The sequence below is a fragment of the Alexandromys fortis genome, unplaced genomic scaffold (genome assembly GCF_014885135.2).
Source record: "Alexandromys fortis isolate MF-2015 unplaced genomic scaffold, M_Fortis_MF-2015_v1.1 scaffold_67, whole genome shotgun sequence".
In the NCBI taxonomy this organism is placed as follows: domain Eukaryota; kingdom Metazoa; phylum Chordata; class Mammalia; order Rodentia; family Cricetidae; genus Alexandromys; species Alexandromys fortis.
The window spans coordinates 2,031,386-2,053,385 of record NW_026067945.1 but is presented as its reverse complement, the minus strand read 5'-3'; the positions used below and the strand labels follow the sequence as shown (position 1 = coordinate 2,053,385).

Genomic DNA, 22,000 nt, shown 5'->3' with positions numbered 1-22,000 from the left:
AGGTGTTTCAGACAGACAAAGTAACACAGCTTCACAGAATTAAACAAATACAACATAAAAGAATGCAACACATCTTTGCTTCATTAAACAAACGTTCCACGGCGTAAACAAATGTAACACATCTTCCACTAATATTCCACAGCAATGTGAGTCAAGAGATGGGACAAATCCTGCACATGGTTATTTGGGATGTTCCCTTCCTGCCACCCCCACATCCTACACCCGTCAAAGAAAGCCACAGGGATGCAGCACACTCAGCTCTGCATAGTACAGGCAATTCGAGAATGCTTTCCAGTGGGGGGGGAGGGCATCTGTGCCCCTGTTGATCCATTTCTGTTGCTACCACAGAATACCACATGCTGGGTAACTGCTAAACAAAAGGAAGTTATTTGGCTCAAGGTTCTGGGGTTTGGGAGAAAGACAAGCTGGATGCTGGAGAATCTCCATGCTGTATCAGCCTGGACTGCAAAGAGTGAGAGAATGGGGAGCCAAAGATGGAGAAGGGGGACGGATTTCCTTTTCTAACAAGCCCACTCCTGTGATAACTATCAGTCTTGAAATGGCGACATTGTTTTCTACTCATGAACTTTGGGGGTTGGGGAGGGGCGGGGAGACACATTCTAGCCATAGCAAGCACCATGTAGGGCTCAGCCCAGGGCCCCTCCCTCCAGCCAGCTGAACTGCCCCTTGTTCAGGGCAAGTCATCTTGGGATCACAGAGTCAATGTATGTTCTTTGGTAGAAAATTATAAAGAAACTGGAAAGGAAGAAATCAACTGGCAATTCTTTGAAGGGAATGCTGGCTTCTGCTCTGATCTAAATAGACGTGGTTGTCATACTTCGGACTAAGAAAAGTTCCCTGAAAATCCTGCACATGAGCAGAATGTTAGAATTCCATGGTATTCCTATACACAGCAGCGACCATTAGAAAACAGCCTCTGTGGCGATAATAAAAAACCATTTGGAATTTTGGTTAATCACGGCATCCGAATCCTAGCCCGGCAGTTTGACTAATGGACTATCAGATGCACATGTGCTGAGTCAAAGCCAAGAGCTGACAAAGGAAAGGGGCCAACCTCGCAAATGTCATGAGTGAGTCTACAAGGTTGGGGCAAGTTTCTTCCAGGACTTCAAGCAGAACTGTCTAGGAAACAGAAGTCACCTGTGGGCTCAGAAAGCCAGCACATAGCAAAGGTGACATTGCTGGTCAGAGAGAAGACAGCACACTCACTAACTGGGGTGGAGATTAAGATCTTACCCACCACATGATAAAAAATAAATTCCCCATGGGTTAAAGAGTCGATGCAAGAATGGACTCTTATCCTCAGGAGCCAAAGGACCAGCAAACTCAAGGTCTTGCACAGCCAGGGAGTGGACCACTAAGGCTTTCATGGTGCTTGACTTTTCACCGCAATGGTCCCCAGCTCTGAAATCTGTGTGGGGAAGGAATGCAAACTGGAAATAAGGCAGTCGAGACTTGGCTTACCCTACCCAGTAGCCTCAGCGACAGAGACAGAGGTTGTAGACTGGCCACAACCAGGGGTGCTGTCCTGAGCCTCCAGGGTCTCCTGCAGGCCATCATATAAGAGATGCATGAATGAATGCCAAGGGCAGTGACGGAGGTTAGAGCGTGACTGGTGTTCACTCATCCCCTGTGGCAGACCTTTCTTCCCTAATGTGAATGTCACAGCCCAGTAGCCATGGACAAATGTCTCACCAGCTGATGATAACCATGGTGGTCCTGGCTCCTTGACAAGGAATAAGGTAACCTGCAGTGACCCTGAGGTGTGAAGGGGGGGGGGACTAATTACATTCCAGAAAGTTCCTGGGCCAGGCTTTGAGCAATATAAGGGGGTGCAAAGAGAAGAAGGTTGCTGGTACCTCCAAGTGAAGGGCATCTGGGTGGCTGGGAGCTGTAAGGGCACTCTCCGAGCCATGCAGGTAGAGCCCTGTCGCAGACCTCCCTTGAGGGAGCCAGATGGGACTCAGTGAGTGCCCAGTAGCTGTCACAAATGGCAAGCCACATAAGCTCTTGAGAAAGGAGGAGGCTTGGTGCTTACAGCCTTGGTTAGCATTTGTGTCTTTATAGAGACAGAGATAGTGCACACTATAGATGCAAGGGGTGGGAGAGACACGGCAACACAGACGGGCAGATGACCAAGGGACAGATGGACGGACGGGGACACACACGCATGCACATGCATGCATTGATGGACAGGACCCTGAGACGTAAGTGTGGCCACTCTAAAGAGTCAGCTTAAGTACGTGTGTGTGTGCATGTGTGTGCGTGCATGTGTGTGTGTGTATGTGTGTGTGTGTGTCTTTGTATCTGAAATTCACAACCAGTTTCAAAACTTAAGCAAAGTTTAACAATTAAGCACAAAAATATGATCCAGTTCGCCTCTTTCTCCCACCTTCAAGACTCCTCTTGTCAAGGAAATTGCTGGGTACTTCTTGGGGGTTAGTATCACTGGGTACTGCACTGAGTACTTGCTGAGGGCTAGCGTTGAGAGAGGATACTGAGGCAAGTAAACTCAAAGGTCTACATAGTCTGTCCCAGGCGAGCGTAGTTCTTTTGTTGATTTGAATGCTTCTTTTAGAAGTGCTGCTGAGAGATTGGGGAAAACTGTCCCCGAAATCACTCTGGGGGTTCTGTCAGTTGTGTTGATTTTTGACTCCCTGCCCGAGGGGAGGCAGGCAGACCCAGAGTGAGGATATTCCCTTCTGTCATCCTGTCCTTGTCCCCTGCTTTCTATCCTGACTCAGTCTCAGCCCCACCCTTTAGGGCCAAATCCTGGCCATCAGTATTACAATACCTTATGTGGTGTGTACTTTAAAATGTAACCTCGTCTGACCTTACCCAAGTCCCTGTAAGTATGGCAGGCCCTTAGGAAACAACCTTCCTGACCTAGACCTGGGTCACCTTTGTCTTGGGTCCTGCAGGGAAGCCCATGTTCTGCAGCCGATATTCTACCTAGGTTGCTGACGGCCTTGCTTTGTCCTACAGACACCATGTTGAGGCACCTGAGAGCCATGGATGCCATGAAGAACTTCTCAGATTTCCGGCAGGAGGCCAGCATGCTGCACGCCCTGCAGCACCCCTGCATCGTGTCACTCATTGGCATCAGCATCCACCCCCTCTGCTTCGCCCTGGAGCTTGCCCCACTGAGCAGCCTCAACACTGTGCTGTCTGAGAATGCCAAAGGTACAGTCAGCCACTCTGAGAACATTCCACGGGGGCCGCTCGCTCAGGAGAGGCCAGCAGAACCCTAGTGCAGGAGGACAGGCCTCTGCGTAGCCTCAGATCCAGTAGTTTCCTCCCATCTCACATGCCCAACTTGGTTGCAAAAGCAGAACCATGGGTGACTTCCGTGAGCCAGGGTGCACCCAGCCCCAGAGCAGGTGCCTTGCCAACTCCAAACATGGGGCAGGGCATGTTGGGACAGCCTAAGAGCTCACACTCTGGAGTCAGAGAGAAGCAAATTTCAAGTCCCTTAGGAAGAGACAAACTGCCTCGACTGGCAAGACACAGAGCCTTAGATGAGGCAGCTTCATTGGCCTAAGAGATAGCAGCTGGCACTCAAAGCCCAGCTGGATCGCTAAGTGCCCCCTGTAGCCACAGGTACACACTGGGCACCAGTTAAGACGGAGCCTGGTATCCCTTCTTCCACATCTTATTCCTCAAAGAAAGTTTAAATGAATTCTCCTGAAGGAATGGGTAACTACCCCCAAACTTCTGCCCGAGGTGGGGAGGTGGCTGCCTTCATTAAGAAAGAGCTGCTATTAAACCAGGCACTTCTGAACCTCCACGAAAATGGGAACCATTTACCGAGTTTCTGTGCCTTTAGTTTACCCTTGACCACAGAGCAAGGTGGGCCTGAGAGGAGATGGGGAGCGCTTGAGTCCTTGAATGCAAACACCGGCAACTTCCCATGTGGTCTGCCGTGAAAGGCTCGCTAAGCGAGAATTTCTATCCAAGTGCGTAGTAGTACTTCACTCCAAGTCATTCTCTGTCCCTTCTGGCACCTGGCATGAAGGATAGCGACAATGTATCCATAGAGTTTGAAGTACTAGGGGGTGTGTCAGTCAGTGTTTCCTCGCTGTAACAAAATGCCTGAGATTAACAACGTCAGAGAAATAAAGGTAGGTTTGGGCTCATCGTTTTAGAGATTTCAGTCCGTGGTCAGTTGGCCTTGTTCTTGGGGCGTGTGGTCATGTGGCACATTATGATGGGGTCCTGCGACAGAAAAGCCTGCTTAGATCATGCCACCTAGAAGGTTAAGGAAAGAAAAAGAGAAAGGTTAGAATCCCAATGGCTTCTTCAAGGACGTGTCCCCAGTGACCTCACTTCCATCTGTGTGACCTGTCTTAGTTAGAGTTTCTATTGCTGTGATAAAACACCATGACCAAAAGCGACATGGAAAGGAAAGGGTTTATTTCAGCTTACAGTTTGTCATCCCTCATCTTGTGGAAGTCAAGGCAGGAACCTGGGTGGCAGGAACTGATGCAGAGGCCATGGAGGAAGGCTGCTTATGGGGCTTGCTCAGTCTGCTCTCCTATGTAACCCAGGACCACCTGCCCAGGATGAAGCCACCTACAGTGGGGCTAACTTCATCCTCCCACAACAACCATCAGTCTAGAAAATGCACAGCAGGCTTGCCTGCAGGTCAGTCTGGTAGGGACATTTTCTCAAGTGAGAGTCTCTCTTCCAAAATGTCCCTGTCTTGTGTCAAGTTGACATAAAACTAGTCAGCACAAGGCTCTGCCTCTTAAAGGTCTCATCACTTTCCACTAGTGCCTTATAAGGCAACCCTTTAACCCCATCCAAAAAGTAGGGGAGACAGAAGGTTCTAGTGCTACTTTGATTTGATCTTAAGTTTGATTAATACTGGTTTTTTTTCTTTGCAAGATTCTTCCTTTATGCCCCTGGGGCATATGCTCACCCAAAAGATAGCCTACCAGATTGCCTCAGGCCTGGCCTACCTGCACAAGAAGAGCATCATCTTTTGTGACCTCAAGTCAGACAACATCCTGGTGTGGTCCCTGAGCGTCAAGGAGCATGTAAACATCAAACTGTCAGACTACGGCATCTCTCGGCAGTCCTTTCACGAGGGTGCCCTGGGAGTGGAGGGCACCCCTGGCTACCAGGCTCCGGAGATCAGGCCTCGCATCGTGTATGATGAGAAGGTACCTGCCTGTCCCGCTGCCATCCCCAAAGCCAGCTGTGGACAGCAGGGGCCCAGTCCTGTGAGAAGCCAGAGAGGCAGTCCAGGCACCCTGGCTTTGCCCCCTTCAGCCTGTGTTCAGTGAGGGAGATTTTGGCTCTGACCAGAAGGTGCTGGGGCATATGGTCTGCCTGCTTGTTAAAAGGCTAACCCGTCCTTAGCTTTAGAAGTTTGTTTGTTTTGTTTCAGTGTGTGTGTATGCTGGTGTGCTTGCCCCTCCATCAGTGTTAATGTCTTTCTTTTACTCTCTCACTGAACCTGGAGCTAACTCACTGATTGACTACACTTGTTGGCCAATGAGTTCCTGGGATCCCCCTGGCTCCGCCTCCTCCCAGGATTGGGATTCCAGGCACACACTGCTACACCTGGCTTTTAGTAGGTGTTGGGGGATCGGAACACGGGTCTTCATGCTTCCACAGGAAGCACCTTACCTACTGAGCCATCTCCCCAGCCATCGATTGACGCTTCCGTAACGTCAATTCACAAACATCACACACTATAAACTGTGGACGAAGTCCAGGGTAGAAATGTACCTGCACTGAGAGCCTGGCTATCACACTTAATGCACAGAATGAGCAGACAAGCAAGGCGCTCTTGAGAAGCACAGAATAAACGTGGTAGAAGTTCCTGGTACCACAAGGTGCTGGTTAAATGCCAGCCAGGAGAGAGCAAGTGCTGGGAAAGTGAGTGTTGAGTTCCCAGACAGCTGAGCAGCAGCCGTGGCTTGGACAGGGGCTGAGTCCAGAAAGCCATGTATCACGCTCGGTAGCCGTGTATCACACTCAGTAGCTGTGTATCATGCCAACCTGTCCGCTCACCACCCCCTTGACCCTAACTTACTTTCATTATACTTATTTCCTCGTGTATTTATTTAGAGTGGACTTGTGTATAGAAACCAGACAACTTACAAGAACTAGCTCTTGCCTCCTCCCCAGTGTGGGTTCTGGGGATCGAAGTCAGTTCCTCAGATTTAGCCGCAAATGCCGTTACCGGCTGAGTGATTATCTCGCTTGCTTTGATTCCCTGTCAGTGCACAGTTGGTTTTCAGACGGGTCTTGGACCTTGAGAATGACCTAAGCGTGCACGGCTTAACTCAGCACCTGTGGCTGTTGCCAGAAGTTGGAAAAGGACAAGCCAAAGCAACAGAAATGGGAAGTTTCTCAGTCTCTGGTGACGCAGACAAGGTGCTCACCTGGGAGGCTGTGAGAACGGCCACACTTAAAAACTGCTGACTATTGTCTCAGACATTCTTTTGTAAAAGATCTTCCCTGACTTAAGGGGATCTGTGTAACTCTTTCCTTGCTGGGTCTCTCAATGGTAATTAAAGTGAAGAAACAAAGGAGTTGCTATCTAGGAGATGCTCCACTCCCCTTTGAATGAGTTTCACAGACAGCCCTCTGGTGTCTTGGTTTTGGAGCCCTTAATTGGTGTCTGGTAGTTAGCAATCTCTCTCTCTCTCTCTCTCTCTCTCTCTCTCTCTCTCTCTCTCTCTCTCTCTGTGTGTGTGTGTGTGTGTGTGTGTGTGTGTGTGTGTATGTCTAGAAGTTGGATAGACAAATGGATGGATGGGAGGATACGTAAATAAGGTACGTAAATAAGGAAGGAAGGATGAACAGCTAGGTAGATGGACAGAAGGACAGGTGTGGTACTTGGACAGATGAGGGTAGACAGATGAACTGATGGATGTACTGATGAGGGTCTCCCTTTGTGGGAAAGCCTGTGCTTCCCTTATCTGATTGTTATCTAATAATTTAATTTTCTTATCTCATGATTTATCTAATAATTTCCTTATCTAATAATTATCTGCTCTGTTCCTTCCCCCTCAGCCCAGCTTTCGAAAGTTGCTGGGCCCAGGCAGGAGACCTAACGTGGCTTGCCTTTCTGCCCAGGTAGATATGTTCTCCTATGGAATGGTTCTATACGAGTTACTGTCAGGACAGCGTCCTGCCCTGGGTCACCATCAACTTCAGATCGCCAAGAAGCTGTCCAAGGGCATCCGCCCAGTTCTGGGGCAGCCTGAGGAAGTGCAGTTCCATCGACTCCAGGCGCTCATGATGGAGTGCTGGGACACCAAGCCAGAGAAGGTACACGGAAGAGTGGAGCCTGGGCCCTTCTTCCCTGGCAGCAGGGGCTGTGTGTGCCTGCTCGCCCGCCCTCCCTAATAACCGCTGGGAAATCTTCTCTGTCTCTTCTAGACAGAACTTTAGTTCTGCTAATGTACCTCCCGGTCTTGGTGTGTGTGCACAGGCATGTGCCTGCATGTCTGTCTGAGGAAAACTTACCTTCTTCTCCCTAGCTTGTGGACTTGGGACCAGAAGTATTTCAAATGTTGGAGTTTTTCAGATTTTCAGAATATTTACATGTTAGTTGACCATCCCCAATCCAGAAATCCACTCTAAAACGCTCTGAAATCTGGAACTTTTTGAGGATCACTCAATTTGTATATCAGACCCATTGTGGCAATGTATTCGCTATGCAAGAACAGGGGAAGGTACACATCTCTTTGGAAGCTTTGCTTGTGAGAAGCAGGGACCCTGCTACATTATTAAAGATGGTGTCTTGTTTGTCAGAAGGGGCCCCATTCTAAAGCTTAGCACCTGTCCATCAAATCAGATAGCTGATGCAACATATTATGAATACAATCTGAGGCAAAAGTTGATGTCTCTGGGATTAAGATGGGACACAACGGACCTTTGACTCCAGACCAACTGAACCTATTACCGTGGCCATGATGACTCAGAGACTATTCAGGGCCTTTATTTTTTGGAGGGGGAAGGTCTTGTGCTAGGCCAACCCTGAGTGGGAAGATTCTCATATCCCCCTGGCTGGTGCCAGGGGAAATGCATGGGGAAACTGCACAGCGGTGCTCACTAGGGACCTCTCTCCTGCAGCGCCCACTGGCCCTGTCTGTCGTGAGCCAGATGAAGGACCCGACCTTCGCCACCTTCATGTACATGCTGCCCTGTGGGAAGCAGTCGGCCTTCTTTTCGTCCCAAGGCCAGGAGTACACTGTGGTGTTCTGGGATGGGAAGGAGGAGTCCAGGTAATGTCTGCAGTCTGCCCTTCCCGGCTTATGTCTTGGGCGGCCCTGGGAACAGAAAAGCAATGATGCCAATGATGCACATTTAGCAGACAGTGGAGTCCAAGGCCTGCTTAGAGCACAATCAAGAGAGAAGGAGGGCAGAAACAAAATTCACACGGGCACAGTTTTGAAGCTAAGGGAAGCAGAGAAAGGGTGGGCTTGAGTGTGTCAGGAACCCAGTTCCAGGGAGAGTGTTGCTTCAAGATGAAGTTATCCACACTCTGGGCAGGAAGGACATTAGACGATGCTGAAGGTGAACGAGTATAACAGCCAATGCTGTGGAATGAGAGAGCTAGGGACCAGGGCCAGAGGGAGGCAGGGGACCAGAGCCCAAGGGTCACCCACAGGCGGTCCCTTCTAACTGTTGCTCTTTTTCACAGTGAAGTGGTGGAAAGGAAGTGAGAATGGGGGGATGAGATGTCCCAGAAGAAAAGAGAAAGTCAAAGTGGCCACCATGGTCTGTGGAGCCAGGGTGTTTGCAGGGCAGTATTAAGACCACTGCTGTGAAGGAACCACCAGCCTGGCTATAGCTAATGCTCCCGGGGTCTGCTCACCCCAGCCCCCAGGCTGCAGAAGGTGGCTTACAAACCTGACGGTTTCTCCAGGAAGGAGAGAGGGAACAGGACTTGATGGACCTTCAAGGGAGCATTTATAGAGAAGGCCTGTGAGGCCTGAGGCCATAATGGGAAGAACACAGAATGACCCTAAGAAGCAAGAAAGTCCCCAGCTAGATATGAACCAAGGTAGAGTGAGTTAAAGAGCTGGGGAAGGGTGTGGAGGCAGCTGATGGGCAGCATTGCTGGACCAGAGAGCGAGGTGTCTGAGGTAGAGTGGAGGAAAGTCCCACTGGGAGAGGAAAAGAATTCCTGAGACCCAGAGGCAAGCGCTTCAGAAGGAGAGTGTAGTAAGGGCTGGAATCTCCATGGGATGGGGGTCTTGTGTGATGGCCTTCAGGCTTGGCCAGGCTGGAATCCCCACGGGATTGGGGTCCAGCATGATGGCCTGCAGGGTTGGCCAGGCTGGAATCTCCATGGGATGGGGGTCTTGTGTGATGGCCTGCGGGGTTGGCCAGCACATGTTACCCTCCTGCTGATGTGAGAGCTTCGTGGGCTAGAATAGTAGACCATCTTCACATGGTCCCAGTAGAAAGCACTTGCAGGTGTTGCAGTCTGAGGAAACTCAGACAACCTGAGATTCAGGTAGGGTGGAATCAATGGAATGGACTCTGCCATTTCCCAGAGGTCTGTCTGGTTGAAGTCTGCATGAATCTTATGCTCTTAGACTGGCAGCAAGAAGGTATAGACAGAGGGAGAAAATAAACTCCTATTTCCAGTTCTGTCCATTGGAGATGACTAGAAACCAAAACCAAAGAAATGTCATGCGTACCCCCAGGATCTAGACATTGTCTTCAAGAACCCAGGGGAAGCAGCATTCACCCAATGGCTGATTGACACTGGAGAAGCAAGGAAGCTGGTAGAGGCTTCTAGGAGTATATTACTGGGACTCCAGAGCCAACCTGGCCTGTGGGTGCTGGGACACACCCACCTTCACCTCAGTGTCCTGAGGGTGTTTGCTCTGCACTTCCTCTCAGACACAAGCAGGAGTGTCTACCTGAGAACCAAATCTTTAAAACACAAGCCTGTGACGGACCCTTTATACTTACATAATTACACCTCCTCTAAGAGCACTGCCCCAGCCTGGGGAAGGAGGTGGCCACTGTCTATCTGGAACTGACCACATATTGTTGCCAACCACAGGAACTACACAGTGGTCAACACAGAGAAGGGGCTGCTGGAAGTGCAGAGGATGGCCTGCGCTGGGATGAAGCTGAGCTGCCAGCTCAAGGTCCAGAGCTCAGTGTGGATAGCCACTGAGGTAACCACCAGCCTGCGGGGCCCGTGTCAGGGTAGGCTTTGGAAGGGGGACACTTCCCAGGGGGACCGTATTTGTAAAAATGCAAAGTTTTCAGGTCAACCTGACTATCAGGTAACCCCGGCTTTCCCCCTGAGAAATACCTAGCCTAATGTCGTCAGTCCTGTGAGGTGGGTCACCAGGAGAAGTGCAACTGTCCTGCTTGCCACCAGTCGATAGCTAGGCTTCAGGGTGGTGAGGACACGTGGGTACTCAGCAGGAGAAACTGGGTGTGTTGGTGGTGGGCCATGTCTCCTGTGAGCAAAACACATCCCTGAAGACCTAGAGCCCCATATCCATCGGAAGACCCAAGTAGCTGTCTTGCGAGGAAGTCAAAGACTGCCCCAAATCACATGCTCTGGGGTTATGATCATTGCAGTCCATCCACATGGACTTTGGAAGTCTGAACATTTGAACATATGGCTAAACATGTAATAGATCTCCAAAAATAGCCATGCTACTGAGACCTCAAGAATAAAGAATTTATTCTGAGAGAATAGACAAAGAGATCTTTAAGAATGCCTATCCCAATGTAGTTCTTAGTAGTGACAACCAATTCACTAAATATCTTAAAAAGTAATGGGCCGAGGAGTTGACCCCGTATTGATCGTAAAGGGAGTAAAGGGGCACACCTATGTCATGGTGTTGCAGTATTGTGACCCCACTTTGATAATGGCATGCTCGTGCACACCACAGGCACGCATCTGAGATGCTATAACCTCGATGACTAAAGACTATTTGTGAGTTCAATTCCTCCCAGACTATTCTGTGTTTTTCAAAGTCTCTACAAAAAGCAGAAATTTTTGGGCAGTGGTGGTGCATGCCTTTAATCCCAGCACTCAGTAGGCAGAGGCAGAGGGACCTCTGTGAGTTTGAGGTCAGCCTGGTCTACAGAGTGAGTTCTAGGACAGCCAGGGGTGCACGAAGAGACCCTGTCTCAGACAAACAAACAAAACCCAGAAATGAATAACCAAACAAAATGCTGTCTTTCTAAGGTGCAGAAGGGTTCCCCAGGCTGAAAGCATCCTGATAGGACATGGCAGTCACTTTCTTCTCTGGCTCTTACAGTGGGCTCTTCTCCTTTTGCAGGACCAGAAAATCTATATCTACAGTCTTAAAGGCATGTGCCCGTTAAGCATGCCCCAGCAGGCCCTGGACACCCCGGCTGTTGTCACTTGCTTCTTGGCCGTGCCTGTTATTAAAAAGGTAAGGTGGGAAAGAGAGAGATGTTCAGATGGGTCACTCTGGGCGGGAGGCTCTCCTTGCTGGGGACAATGGATTGAGCTGGGCACAGTGGAGCCACACCTTCCTGGGTGCACCTTGCCCAGGTCAAAGTCAGCTTTAGAGACACAGATGACCACCTTTAACTATGGAGTGCCTTCTGTCCATGAGCAACTGCCAGAACCCTGATAGGGTTCACATTGGTGTGAATGATGAAGCAAGCAAATAAATGCTTCTCTGGACAGAGGTATCAGTAGCCTCTCCCCAGCCTGCCTTGACCACTGCCTTTCCTGATTACTGGGGCAGCTAGTTCCCTTCTGTTTGTGATTACTGCCTCTCAAAGACTCAGCACTGCCCAGCACTGTTCAGCACTGCCCAGCACTGCCTGGCACTGCCCAACACTGCCCAGCATTGCCCAGAACTGCCCAGCACTTCCTGGCACTTCCCAACACTGCCCAGCACTGCCCAACACTGCCCAACACTGCCCAGCATTGCCCAGCCTACCCAGCATTGCCCAGCCTACCCAGCACTGCCCAACACTGCCCAGCATTGCCTAGCAGACCCACTTCCTCACCCTCCCAACTCCCCCAGTCAGTGTACTCCCCATCCCTAGGCTAAGCCAACTCCATCATATCTAGGCATTGAATCCAGGCTCACTAGAGCTGGCCAGGCCATCACTGTACTGGCCCTGGGCCTTCTCCATCCAACAGCAGATGCAGGGGCTTCACCTTCCCTTTCCAACCTTATCCAGGAGCAGCCCTCCTGGTGAACTGTGGGAACCTAGACCCATGCACCCTCCTCTGAGAAGTTGTGTGGTACTGTCCGGTCTCCTAGGTTCTGCTGCCCTCCCTGGATTCAGAAAGGCTATGAGGGGCCTGTGGATGTAGTGGGTGCCCCCCCCCCCGTGCATAAAGATCACTTCCTTATGCCACTGTTTAAAATGCGCCGACTATTCATATGTGATTCCCATTTGTCTATATGCGATGGAGGTGATCACAGTAATAGATCTCTGACCCTGTGGATCCCAGAGTCTTAGGCTGGGCACTTGGCAACTGTTCCTGTGACTTCCTGATAGTTCCCAAACCTGCGGCCTCTTCTCCCCATGCTGCTCCAGTTTCACTTCTTGAGAAAAGAGAAAGGAGAGATGCAGAATAGATATGAGCTGAACCTTAGAGTTGTTTATGGCCACTGCCCCAGGGGCAGGCCTGGCAGCTGGGATCTCCCCGCACCAGAGCAGGGGAGAACCGGACACAAAGCATTATTGAAGGACCCCGACGGCCGGAGACCCAGGCAGGGTGCACGTACTGCCTGAGAAGGGAGAATAAAGCCGGCTCTGTGTGAGCCGCCTGCCCAGGGTGCCTGGCCCCACGGAGGTCGTCCTGCAGAGGCCACACAGGGCAGCTCCGTGTGCTCTTACACAAGCACGCTCACATCCCGACAGACGTGGTGTTCCCCCACGCTGGCCAGCAGAGCCAGGGCCCAGTAAGACTTATGACCTGTTTGCTCTGGCTGCCTTGCTGACCTAAATCCTGAAGATGGATTCTGAGAAACTTTCTTAGGGCTCCCTACTGTGGATGCTGAGTGAGAGGCCACTCACTCCACTACTCTGAACAGCCAGCCCCCTACACACACACACATACACACACACACTGACTCTCAACAAAGAGACTTTCTGCCATTCTCCCTGGTCAGAACAAGGGTGGGGTCTGTCCTGAACTCTGACTTGGATCTATGGCCCCTTTACCTGCCCCACTGCACTCTGTCTGCTCAGGGAAATGCCCTAGGAAGCCTGAATTTGGCTTTGTACCTGCAACTTTGACCTCTGCCTAGTGACCTCTGGTGGGTGGCTACAGAGGAACCCATGCTTCATGGTAAGTCCAAGTCCTCACTAGTGTCAGCATAGTGTGTGTGTTCTGGTGCATGAAGCCAAGACTCTTTCTCTGTAGGAGAGGTAAGTCGGAAGCTGTTTCTTCTAGAAGCGCGTGTTGTCTACTAAACGGGAACAGTGGAGTCCAGGGTTGCAGAGATGAGTGAGACTTAACCCTTCGTAAGCCAGTCCAGGGCCAAGGTGGCAGCGGTGGGCACAGAGATCTGGCCCCTGCTTATCCATAGCACTCTACCTACGGTGGGCAATGAACAGAGTTCCCCATACCCGCAACAGCTGTCCTTTTAAGTTGTTTGCGATAGGGAAGACATTCTGCCTGCCTTTCAGGGAGGCCTTCATGGCGTCCAGGAAAAGCAGCTGCCTGCTGCTCATGTAGTGAGGGACCAGTTCCAGGTGGCAGCACCCTTGCTGGATGCCCTCAGCACTGTGGACACTGTTCCTCCCTGGCATATCCCTTGCCTTGCAGCACCAAGGAGGGACTCAGCTCTGCTGGGGCAAGGCTACATCTTTTCTGAACACAGGCCTGAGACTCCTGAGCACATCAGGACTTCAAAGGCTTTACTCCTTTGGGGCAGTAAGGGACACCATGCGCCCACTTGAGGCATATATAGAAATGAGTCTAGAGCCTGTGGCTTCTCTCCCAGAATGTGTGACATGAAAGAGCTTCATGTGTCTCTGTCCCTTCCCACACAGAACTCCTTTCTGGTGCTGGCCGGCCTGGCTGATGGACTGGTGGCCGTGTTTCCTGTGGTCCGGGGCACCCCAAAAGAAAGCTGTTCCTACTTGTGTTCACACACAGCCAACAGGTCCAAGTTCTGTATCCCGGACGAAGACGCACGGCAGAATCCCTACCCAGTGAGAGCGATGGAGGTGGTCAACAGTGGGTCTGAGGTCTGGTACAGCAATGGGCCTGGCCTGCTCGTCATTGACTGCACAGTCCTGGACATCAGCCGGCGGCTGGAGCCCTATGCAGCCCCTTCCTTGGTCGCATCGCTTGTGTGCAGCTCAGACTGCAGCGGGGAGGAGGTGGTCTGGTGCCTAGACGACAAGGCCAATTCCTTAGTCATGTACCATTCGGCCACCTACCAGTTATGTGCCCGGTACTTCTGCGGGGACCCCAATCCTCTCAGGGACACGTTTCCTGTGCAACCCTCCGTCCCAGAAGCCCCAGGCAGTCACATAATCACCTCGAAGGAGCCTGAGGAAGAGTGCATTACAGATATGAGCATCATGTACAGCGAGGAGCTGGGTGTGCAGATCCTGAGCCACCAGGACTCCCTCACTGATTACTGCTCCATGTCCTCCTACTCCTCATCCCCACCCCACCGAGACCCCAGGTCCCCTTCCAGTCTGCCCAGCTCCCTGACCAGCTATTCCAGCGTGCCTTTCTCTGCTGATTATGAAGACCCAAACAGGCCCACTGTCACCTCTGACAGATCTGAGCCTGACCTGGCTCCCATGGATGGGGAGACGTTCAGCCAACACCTTCAGGCTGTGAAGGTCCTGGCTGTCAAAGACCTCATTTGGGTCCCCAGGTAAGTTTTTTTTTTTTTGATGTGCAGGTGCCATTTCTGAGCTGTCCAGGGTTCTTGCTTTGTGGGGATGTGGGAATTGGAACCCACGATTTCTTAAAAGATTTCCAAATCCGTCCGGACAGTTCTCCCAAGAAGGCTTTGCCATTCGCTTTTAGAACTGGGAGTAATCTCCCAGAAAAACCAAGAATCTTCATGCAGAAGCTCATTTGCCCATCAGAAAATCCCAGGTGCCACAAATCAGGAAACACGTGCGGGTTTCCTATAGCAGGTCCTTTCCTGTGCCACGCTGCCCCCACTCTCACGCACTCACTCCCTTCACAAACCTTCAGGCGCCGCACCTACCCGCACACTGGTCCTAGACCCACTGGAGTTCAGCTTCCTGAACAAACTTGTCCCCTTCTTGGCTTTGGTTTCTTAGGCATGGCGGCGATATCATCGTTATTGGTCTGGAGAAGAATTCAGGTGCCCAGCGGGGCAGAGTCCTTGCTGTCTTAAAAGCACGAGAGCTGACCTCACATGGGTAAGACTCTGAGAAGCACTCTGTAGGAACCAGGAGAGGGGCGTGGGGAACCCCAGAGCTCGCTAACATGTTCACTAGATAGCACAGCCGTCCTGCTGCCCCTGTGTTCTCACAGAGAAGCGGGTGGATTCACCCGTGTAGCCAGGAGGCAAAACGGAAGCCAGGTGGTGTCCTCCAGGCAGCTCCTGGGGCTCAGCATGACAGCTGAGTAGAGCACCAGCCACTTGCCCAAGGGTATCTCTTTCTGAGGCGTCAGGGTATTGCGGATCAAGTACCTTGCAAAGGTGTGTCTCCAGGGCCAGAGTCCCCTGTATTTGAAATGATGGTCCCTCCAAATGACTCGCTGTCCTTCCTGCCAAACAGGAAAGCCCTGCAGGGGACCCAGCAGCCCATGAAGCAGCAGACAGGGCCAGGAGACACACACTCTGCTAACCTGAGAGTGTCTCCGTACTAACACCAGGAGACATACCAGTTCCTGCTGTGGGGCATCTGGGTTGGATGCCAGTCCAGGGCACAGCCTTCAAGGCCAGGGGCCTGGAAGCCTGGTGTTAGCCAGAGTTCCTGTTTATCCTTCACTCTGAAGATCCCCACAAAAAGTCCTGAATTCAGACGTGCATGCACTGTGGCGTGTTTCACATCACAAGGAGACCTGCTGGCAACACAGGCTGTCACTCATCCCGGGAAAGGGTCTTCATTCATCTTTAATATCATCGCGTAGAGCCATCCTGCCCAAAGCAGAACAAGCCATCAGTCACTCGTGGAACTTCCAATCCCTTGCCTGCCAGCACTGAGATTTCTCAGTGAGTCCTGGGGCAGTGGATCTAATCTATGAGCAGTTCTGGAAACCCGACCAGTCTTTGCTCCCGATCCCTGACTGATCGGGTCAAAGGAAGCTTTGTGCCAAAGTGGTTCCCAACTCCCAAGTTGGGCTTCTGGGAACCGATAGGTCTTCAGAGCCTAGGTCAGGTGACCTTGGCATGCTACTCTGAGAGTCCCTGGTAGCTTTTTCTAGTCACACACACACACACACACACACACACACACACACACAGAGGCAGGTTTTATCAAGAGTCAGGCACATTCGCTAGAAGGAGAAAGACCCGAGTTGGCCAGCTGGAAAAGCAAGGAAGGATCCGAGATTCTAGACATCTTGGTGTGCAGTGGGGCTCACTCACTGGGCATGGGGGGGAGGAGGTACAACTCTACCCAGAGATGGGCTGCCAGCCCCTCGGAGACACCAGGGCAAGCGGGTTACAGGGAGTCATCCATTGTGGTCTGAGAGGAAACACGTTGTGCACCCACAGACCATTAAAAAAAAAAAAAAAAAACAGTCCACAACCTCAAAACAACGGAAGCAGGGATGACTCTGAGATAGCAGGTTTTCTGTCCAAGCTATGTCTCTGAATTTCCTAAGTATGTGGGGACAAAATGGCGGGGGGGGTGTGTGAGGGTGCTGCAACAAGGACACTAGCAAGTGTAATTGCACACGTGGGCCTCTCTGACGTTTTCATTGTGGGGTACAGGTGTGTGTCACAGTGTGCATGCAGAGGTCAGAGGACAACTTTGTGGGGCTTGGTTCCCACCCGTTTTAGATGGGTTCCAGGGATTGAAATCAAGTCAGATTTCAAGAAAGGGCTTCAGAGGGAGGCCAGCCCTTTACCCAGTGAGCCACCTCTCTGACCTTCGCAGGTCCTTCTTAAACACTAGTAGTTGGTGGTTTATTCTAGACACTACAATTCCGAAGAGAGGCCTGGTGACTCCTGCTATGCTTGTCTTAGTCAGTGGCCTTCCAGGGGGTTATTCTCTTACAGCCAATGCTTATAATGTGAACTGATACCCTTGGCCTTTTGTGGGACGTTATAAAACCTCGGCCCATAGTGTTAGGAATTTTCCTAACGCGAGCTCTCTGCTGACGCAAAAATCCCAATCAAGCCAAATCACAATAAGCCAAATTAAAAAATATACAGGTTTCATGAGATTCCTGTACTCTCGGGTGGTCCCGAGGAGGAGGGACGCTGCAAATGCAACCACGAGGGGGAGAGGAAAGAGACCATGAGGAAACTTTCTGGGGGAGCAGTTTAAATAGACTGGGGGAGTGGTTAAGATTTTGGCAGGCTGTCTTGACCATCCTCTGGGGAGGGGTCAAGGTTTGGTGGGCACAGGGACGGGGCCTACAAAGATGGAGGCCAGAGATCCGGACTTACACATAGGTCAGACCACGAGGAAGAACTGGGCCCTTTACGTACATTCCAGAGCCAGATTGAGCTGTTTATGACACCCTCTTAGTAACTCCACCCCTTTCAAAAACACACGCGAAGAGAGAGAGAGCCCTCCCTGGCCTAGTGAGGACTCCCGTGGGCGTACTCAGACCTTATCTCTCTGCAGGGTCCTGGTGGATGCAGCGGTGGTGGCAAAGGACACGGTAGTGTGCGGCTTTGCGAATGAAAACACGGAGTGGTGCCTGGCTGTCTGGAGGGGCTGGGGCGCCAGGGAGTTCGACATCTTCTACCAGTCGTATGAGGAGCTGGGCCGGCTGGAGGTGTGTACACGCAAGAGACGGTAATGCCTGTGAAAGGGCCTCCGCGTGGAGCCAGCAGGTCCGAGCCGCTACCTGACCCCTCGGCTACAGCCCTCCAAGGGCACGGAAGACAAACGGGTTCTTTGCTAACCCTGTGCTAAGAAGGGCTGAGAAGCTAGTAGCTACTGGTGGTTTGGGAGTTCTCAGGTTCTATGGGGAGAGTTACCAGCCCAAGGGTCTGGTTGAGAGAGGCCTTCTCTTGCCTCTTCCATGGGCTTCCAGGAGCTGAGGAGAGCGACCCCGTTCCAGGCCTTCCTGGCATAATGAAAAGGCCTGTCCATTTTTATCGCCGGGCCTCAGATGGAATTACACTAAAGACTCTTGGTTGGGGAGCAGTTCAGGGCAAGGTTGGAGGAGGGCTGTGACCCTGGCCCTCCTTCCCCAAAGACCCCAGGCTCTCAGCCTGTTTCACAAGGCTCTGAGTCCCTGGAGCATGGGGCCCAGCCTGGTCAAGCTGAGATCGAATCTCCTGCTTGGCAGGGGCTCTGTGTGGGAAACCCCAGAAGGACCCTGGGCAGGCAGCATTGCCCAATAGTGGGGATGAATGGGTTCCTTCAAGAGTCACAGCCGGAAAGCCCAGTGAGAGGGCTCCTGCTCCCACCCCCACCCCCCTTTACATTCTTCTCCCCTCGACAAAAGAATGAGAAACCCAATCAGCAGGCCTGGAGAAAGGGCCTGTGTTTATAGCCTGGTAAAATAAACTTGGCCGCCGCTGGAGCCCAAGCCGTGTTTGTTTGCACATCATAATCTTGTTTATCACTTTAACAAATTAAGTAATATCTCAGCGGTTAGGCCTGGTTGTGAAACCCCATCGTATGAGACTCATGCTGAATTATGTATTTGCCAAACATTTACTGCCGGCACGGACAGCAGAAAATGAAAAGTGAAATTGTTAGGAGGGTGTATGGACGCAACAGGGAACATTTTATAAATTCTGTGCACACGTGTGTACACACCCCCACAGCTTCGCCAAGCGGTGCCCTCGGATGCTGTTTAACCTAGAACTCAAATGCGAGGTTGTACTTAGCTAGTGTTATTGAACCTTTTCTAGAATTAAATTATAAAAACCAAACTTCAGATTCGCTGGGGTGTGGCTCCTGTTATCTAAAAATAAACAGACCTAGAATGAAAACGCGGCCTCTGTCTCTTGAATGCAAGATGGACTCTGCCCTTCCCAGGTGTCCTTCCTGCCCAGGGTAGACCTGGGCCACCCTTCTCAGCCACTGCTGGGTGCTCCCAGCTGCCCTGTAGCTCTCCACGGGCGGATGCTCCTCTGTCAGCCCCAGCCCTGTAGAAGCCAGTTTCCCATTTCCTTTTGCGAGTCAGTCCTAAATCCTTGAGGATCAAGGCTCTGAGCCTGCTCATACCTCATCGCTGCTTCCCACGCTGATCCCTAAAGTGAGCTGTGGGGGGTCACCGTTCTCTCCCAGTGTCCCCAAACTGCCTACTTAGATCTCGAGACACAAACTGGTCCTGTCTGCGCGGCATCTGCTCGCTGCGTCACTTGCTGAGGCAGCTGTGTAGATAGCCAGCCTCCTCTGCTTCACAGATTCGGCCCACCTTTCCATCCCATCTTCTGCCCGGATGCAGTACTAACTAAGCCTCACAGTCATGGGGGAGCTGGGGACGGGAGTTTCACGTTACCCCCCCGGGGAACATGGGAGAAACGGCTCATGAACTTGGCTAAAGAAGAGTTAGAAACCTAGAAAGAAAGTGATCCACGCCGAAGGTAAACAACAGCTGGAAGAAAATAAATAAATAAAATTTAAAGATTCACAGGGCTGATGAGATGGCTTATCGGGTCAGGAAGCATGCTGTCAAGACTATAAACCTAAGTTCAGTCCCCTGGATCCACATGGTAGAAAGAGAACCAACTCCAGCAAGTCATCCTCTGACCTTTACACACTCGTACACACTTGTGTATACACACACACACTACAAAATTAATAAATTTGATTTTTAAAAATATATTTATAACCCAATTGAAAGATGAGCAGTTCCCTTATCTTTTTTTTTTTTTTTTGCAAAATTCGTATTCATCAATAAAAGAAAACACAATTGGAAAGCAGATGAATGCCGGGCACAGGCGAGTGACATAAAGAAACACAGCCCCTCGGCACGAAAAGAGGACTTTGGTCACCCTCAAGTTACAGTTTGTGACCCTCAAAGGATCAGCCGTGATTCTTGAACTCTTGCTAGGTCTTAGGCAGAGTCACCAGGACACAGCGACAGTCACCCAAACAAGGTACTCTGCTGCTGGGGCCTCTGCTCAAGAGGGCAGGGATGACAGCGAACACATAAACAAAGAGCTAGAGAGGAAAATTCAGGAACCCAGCTGCAAGTGTTGCAGCTCTGGAGGAAACGGTATCCTGACGGTCAGAAGCCAGGTGTTACCTGTAAGAAGTATCAGAGCCATAGGCATAGCCTGATTGCCAACAGCCGGGATACATTTCCCTTCTGAGCTGTAGGCATCGTCTGATTCCCAACAGCCAGGGTATAGTTCCTTTCCAAGTTGTAGGTATCGCCTGGCTTCCAACAGCCAGGAAACCTTTCCCCTCTGAGCTGTAACATCCAGCAGCTAATGACTGGGGCTGGGGGAGGCCCGGAGCAGACTGTGCTGCCTGAGAAAGGGCATTTGTGTGAGATCTCAGGGTCCCACCTAGGAGAGCTTAATGCGCCAAGACCCAGTGGAGAAGGAGCCGGTCACAGCTGGCGTGGCTGGAGGACCAGGAAGAAGAGTGTGCCCAGTCTGTCTCCACCCCCACCCTACAGACCCAGCACATGATTGCAGTTGTCCAGTGCAGCTCCTGGGAGCAGCAAACAAAAACATGGCCAAAGAAACAGAAAGCACTTGGGGAAAGTCTAGCGCAGTTTTGTGTGTGCTGTGAACTAGGAGCGTCTCTTAGGCACGGGATATTGCGGTATGTGTGGATCTGCACAGAAGCTTGCTCATCACAGATCGCCCCTGGTGCCCCAGCAGGAATCAGCCCAGGCCTCTCTCTAGAAGAGAGTCACAGAGTTCCTGTGTGTGCAAAACTGATCGTCACTGCTTTTCCAAAGGAGGTAGCACCAGCCATCCTGGTCTGACGTGCTCTCTGAGATATAATAAATGAACTGGTGGTGTCTTTATTAAATAATTTTTATTTATTCTTTGAGAATTTCATACAACGTATTTTGATTATATTCGTCTCCCTTCCTCGACTGCTCCAAGACCCTCCCCTATCCCTACCCATTCAACTTTATGTTCTCTCTCTGGGAAAAAAACAACCTCCTCCAACAAGCCGAATTTTTGTTGCCCAGCCACTACTCCTGACCCTGGAGTGTACTCGGTAGACCAGGAGTCAATCCATTGAAGAAAATATCTGAGGAAGAGTAATAGCTTCTGTTTCTCCATCCGGACGCAGGAGTCACTCTGTATATGACAGCTACAGTCTGGCCCCCAACCATGACCAGGCCCCACTCCTTGTTCTGCAGCTGTAGAAGCCAGGTCTTTCCCGAGAATGGCTTAGGGAACAACAAGGCAGTACTGTTGTCAAGTAAAACATCAGCAAGACCGTCAGCGACATCTTGAGAATCGGGCTAAGGGATAGGACATATGAGAGGAAGCAAACACACACTGGTGGCTGTGTGGGATGAGAAGAACATTTAGAAGCTTAAATTTTTTATTTTCAAAAAATGAAGTAGGAATCATGGTTTGTGCACAAATCAAATAAGTATCCCCCTGGCCCAGGGATGGTACCTGCCAGACCGTCTAGACTTACTGGCTCTTCTGGGCCAGTGATCAAGCAACAATTCTTGGTTTTTAGGGGGCAGCCAGTCAGTGGTGGGGAGAGGCCATGTGACTAGAGCTGGTAAAGCACATGAAATAGACACCAGGCTCTCACAATGAGAGTCCTGCCTTGTATGAGCCCTACATGGAAACATACACTAGGTAGGGATAGCTCAGTCTCCTGCCTTTGGGAAAATGACCCAGAACACCAAAACCCTGCCATGGACACGTGTCAAGAGGAAGAAATGAAGTCTGTGGTTGGAACCACGGGGACT

General features: G+C 51.1%; 1 protein-coding gene across 1 annotated transcript in view; it reads left to right on the top strand.

Moving 5' to 3' along the window:
• Positions 1 to 19,088, top strand: part of Lrrk1 (leucine rich repeat kinase 1) — a 131,242-nt gene extending 112,154 nt beyond the window's left edge. Inside the window, exons 26-34 of the mRNA XM_050149149.1 lie at positions 3,007 to 3,204; positions 4,909 to 5,186; positions 7,114 to 7,308; positions 8,116 to 8,267; positions 10,064 to 10,181; positions 11,307 to 11,423; positions 14,017 to 14,858; positions 15,277 to 15,378; positions 17,764 to 19,088. Of these exons, the coding sequence (XP_050005106.1) occupies positions 3,007 to 3,204; positions 4,909 to 5,186; positions 7,114 to 7,308; positions 8,116 to 8,267; positions 10,064 to 10,181; positions 11,307 to 11,423; positions 14,017 to 14,858; positions 15,277 to 15,378; positions 17,764 to 17,941 (2,180 nt within the window). The 3' untranslated portion in view covers positions 17,942 to 19,088. The remainder of the gene's footprint in view (positions 1 to 3,006; positions 3,205 to 4,908; positions 5,187 to 7,113; positions 7,309 to 8,115; positions 8,268 to 10,063; positions 10,182 to 11,306; positions 11,424 to 14,016; positions 14,859 to 15,276; positions 15,379 to 17,763) is intronic.
• Positions 19,089 to 22,000: the final 2,912 nt, after the last annotated feature.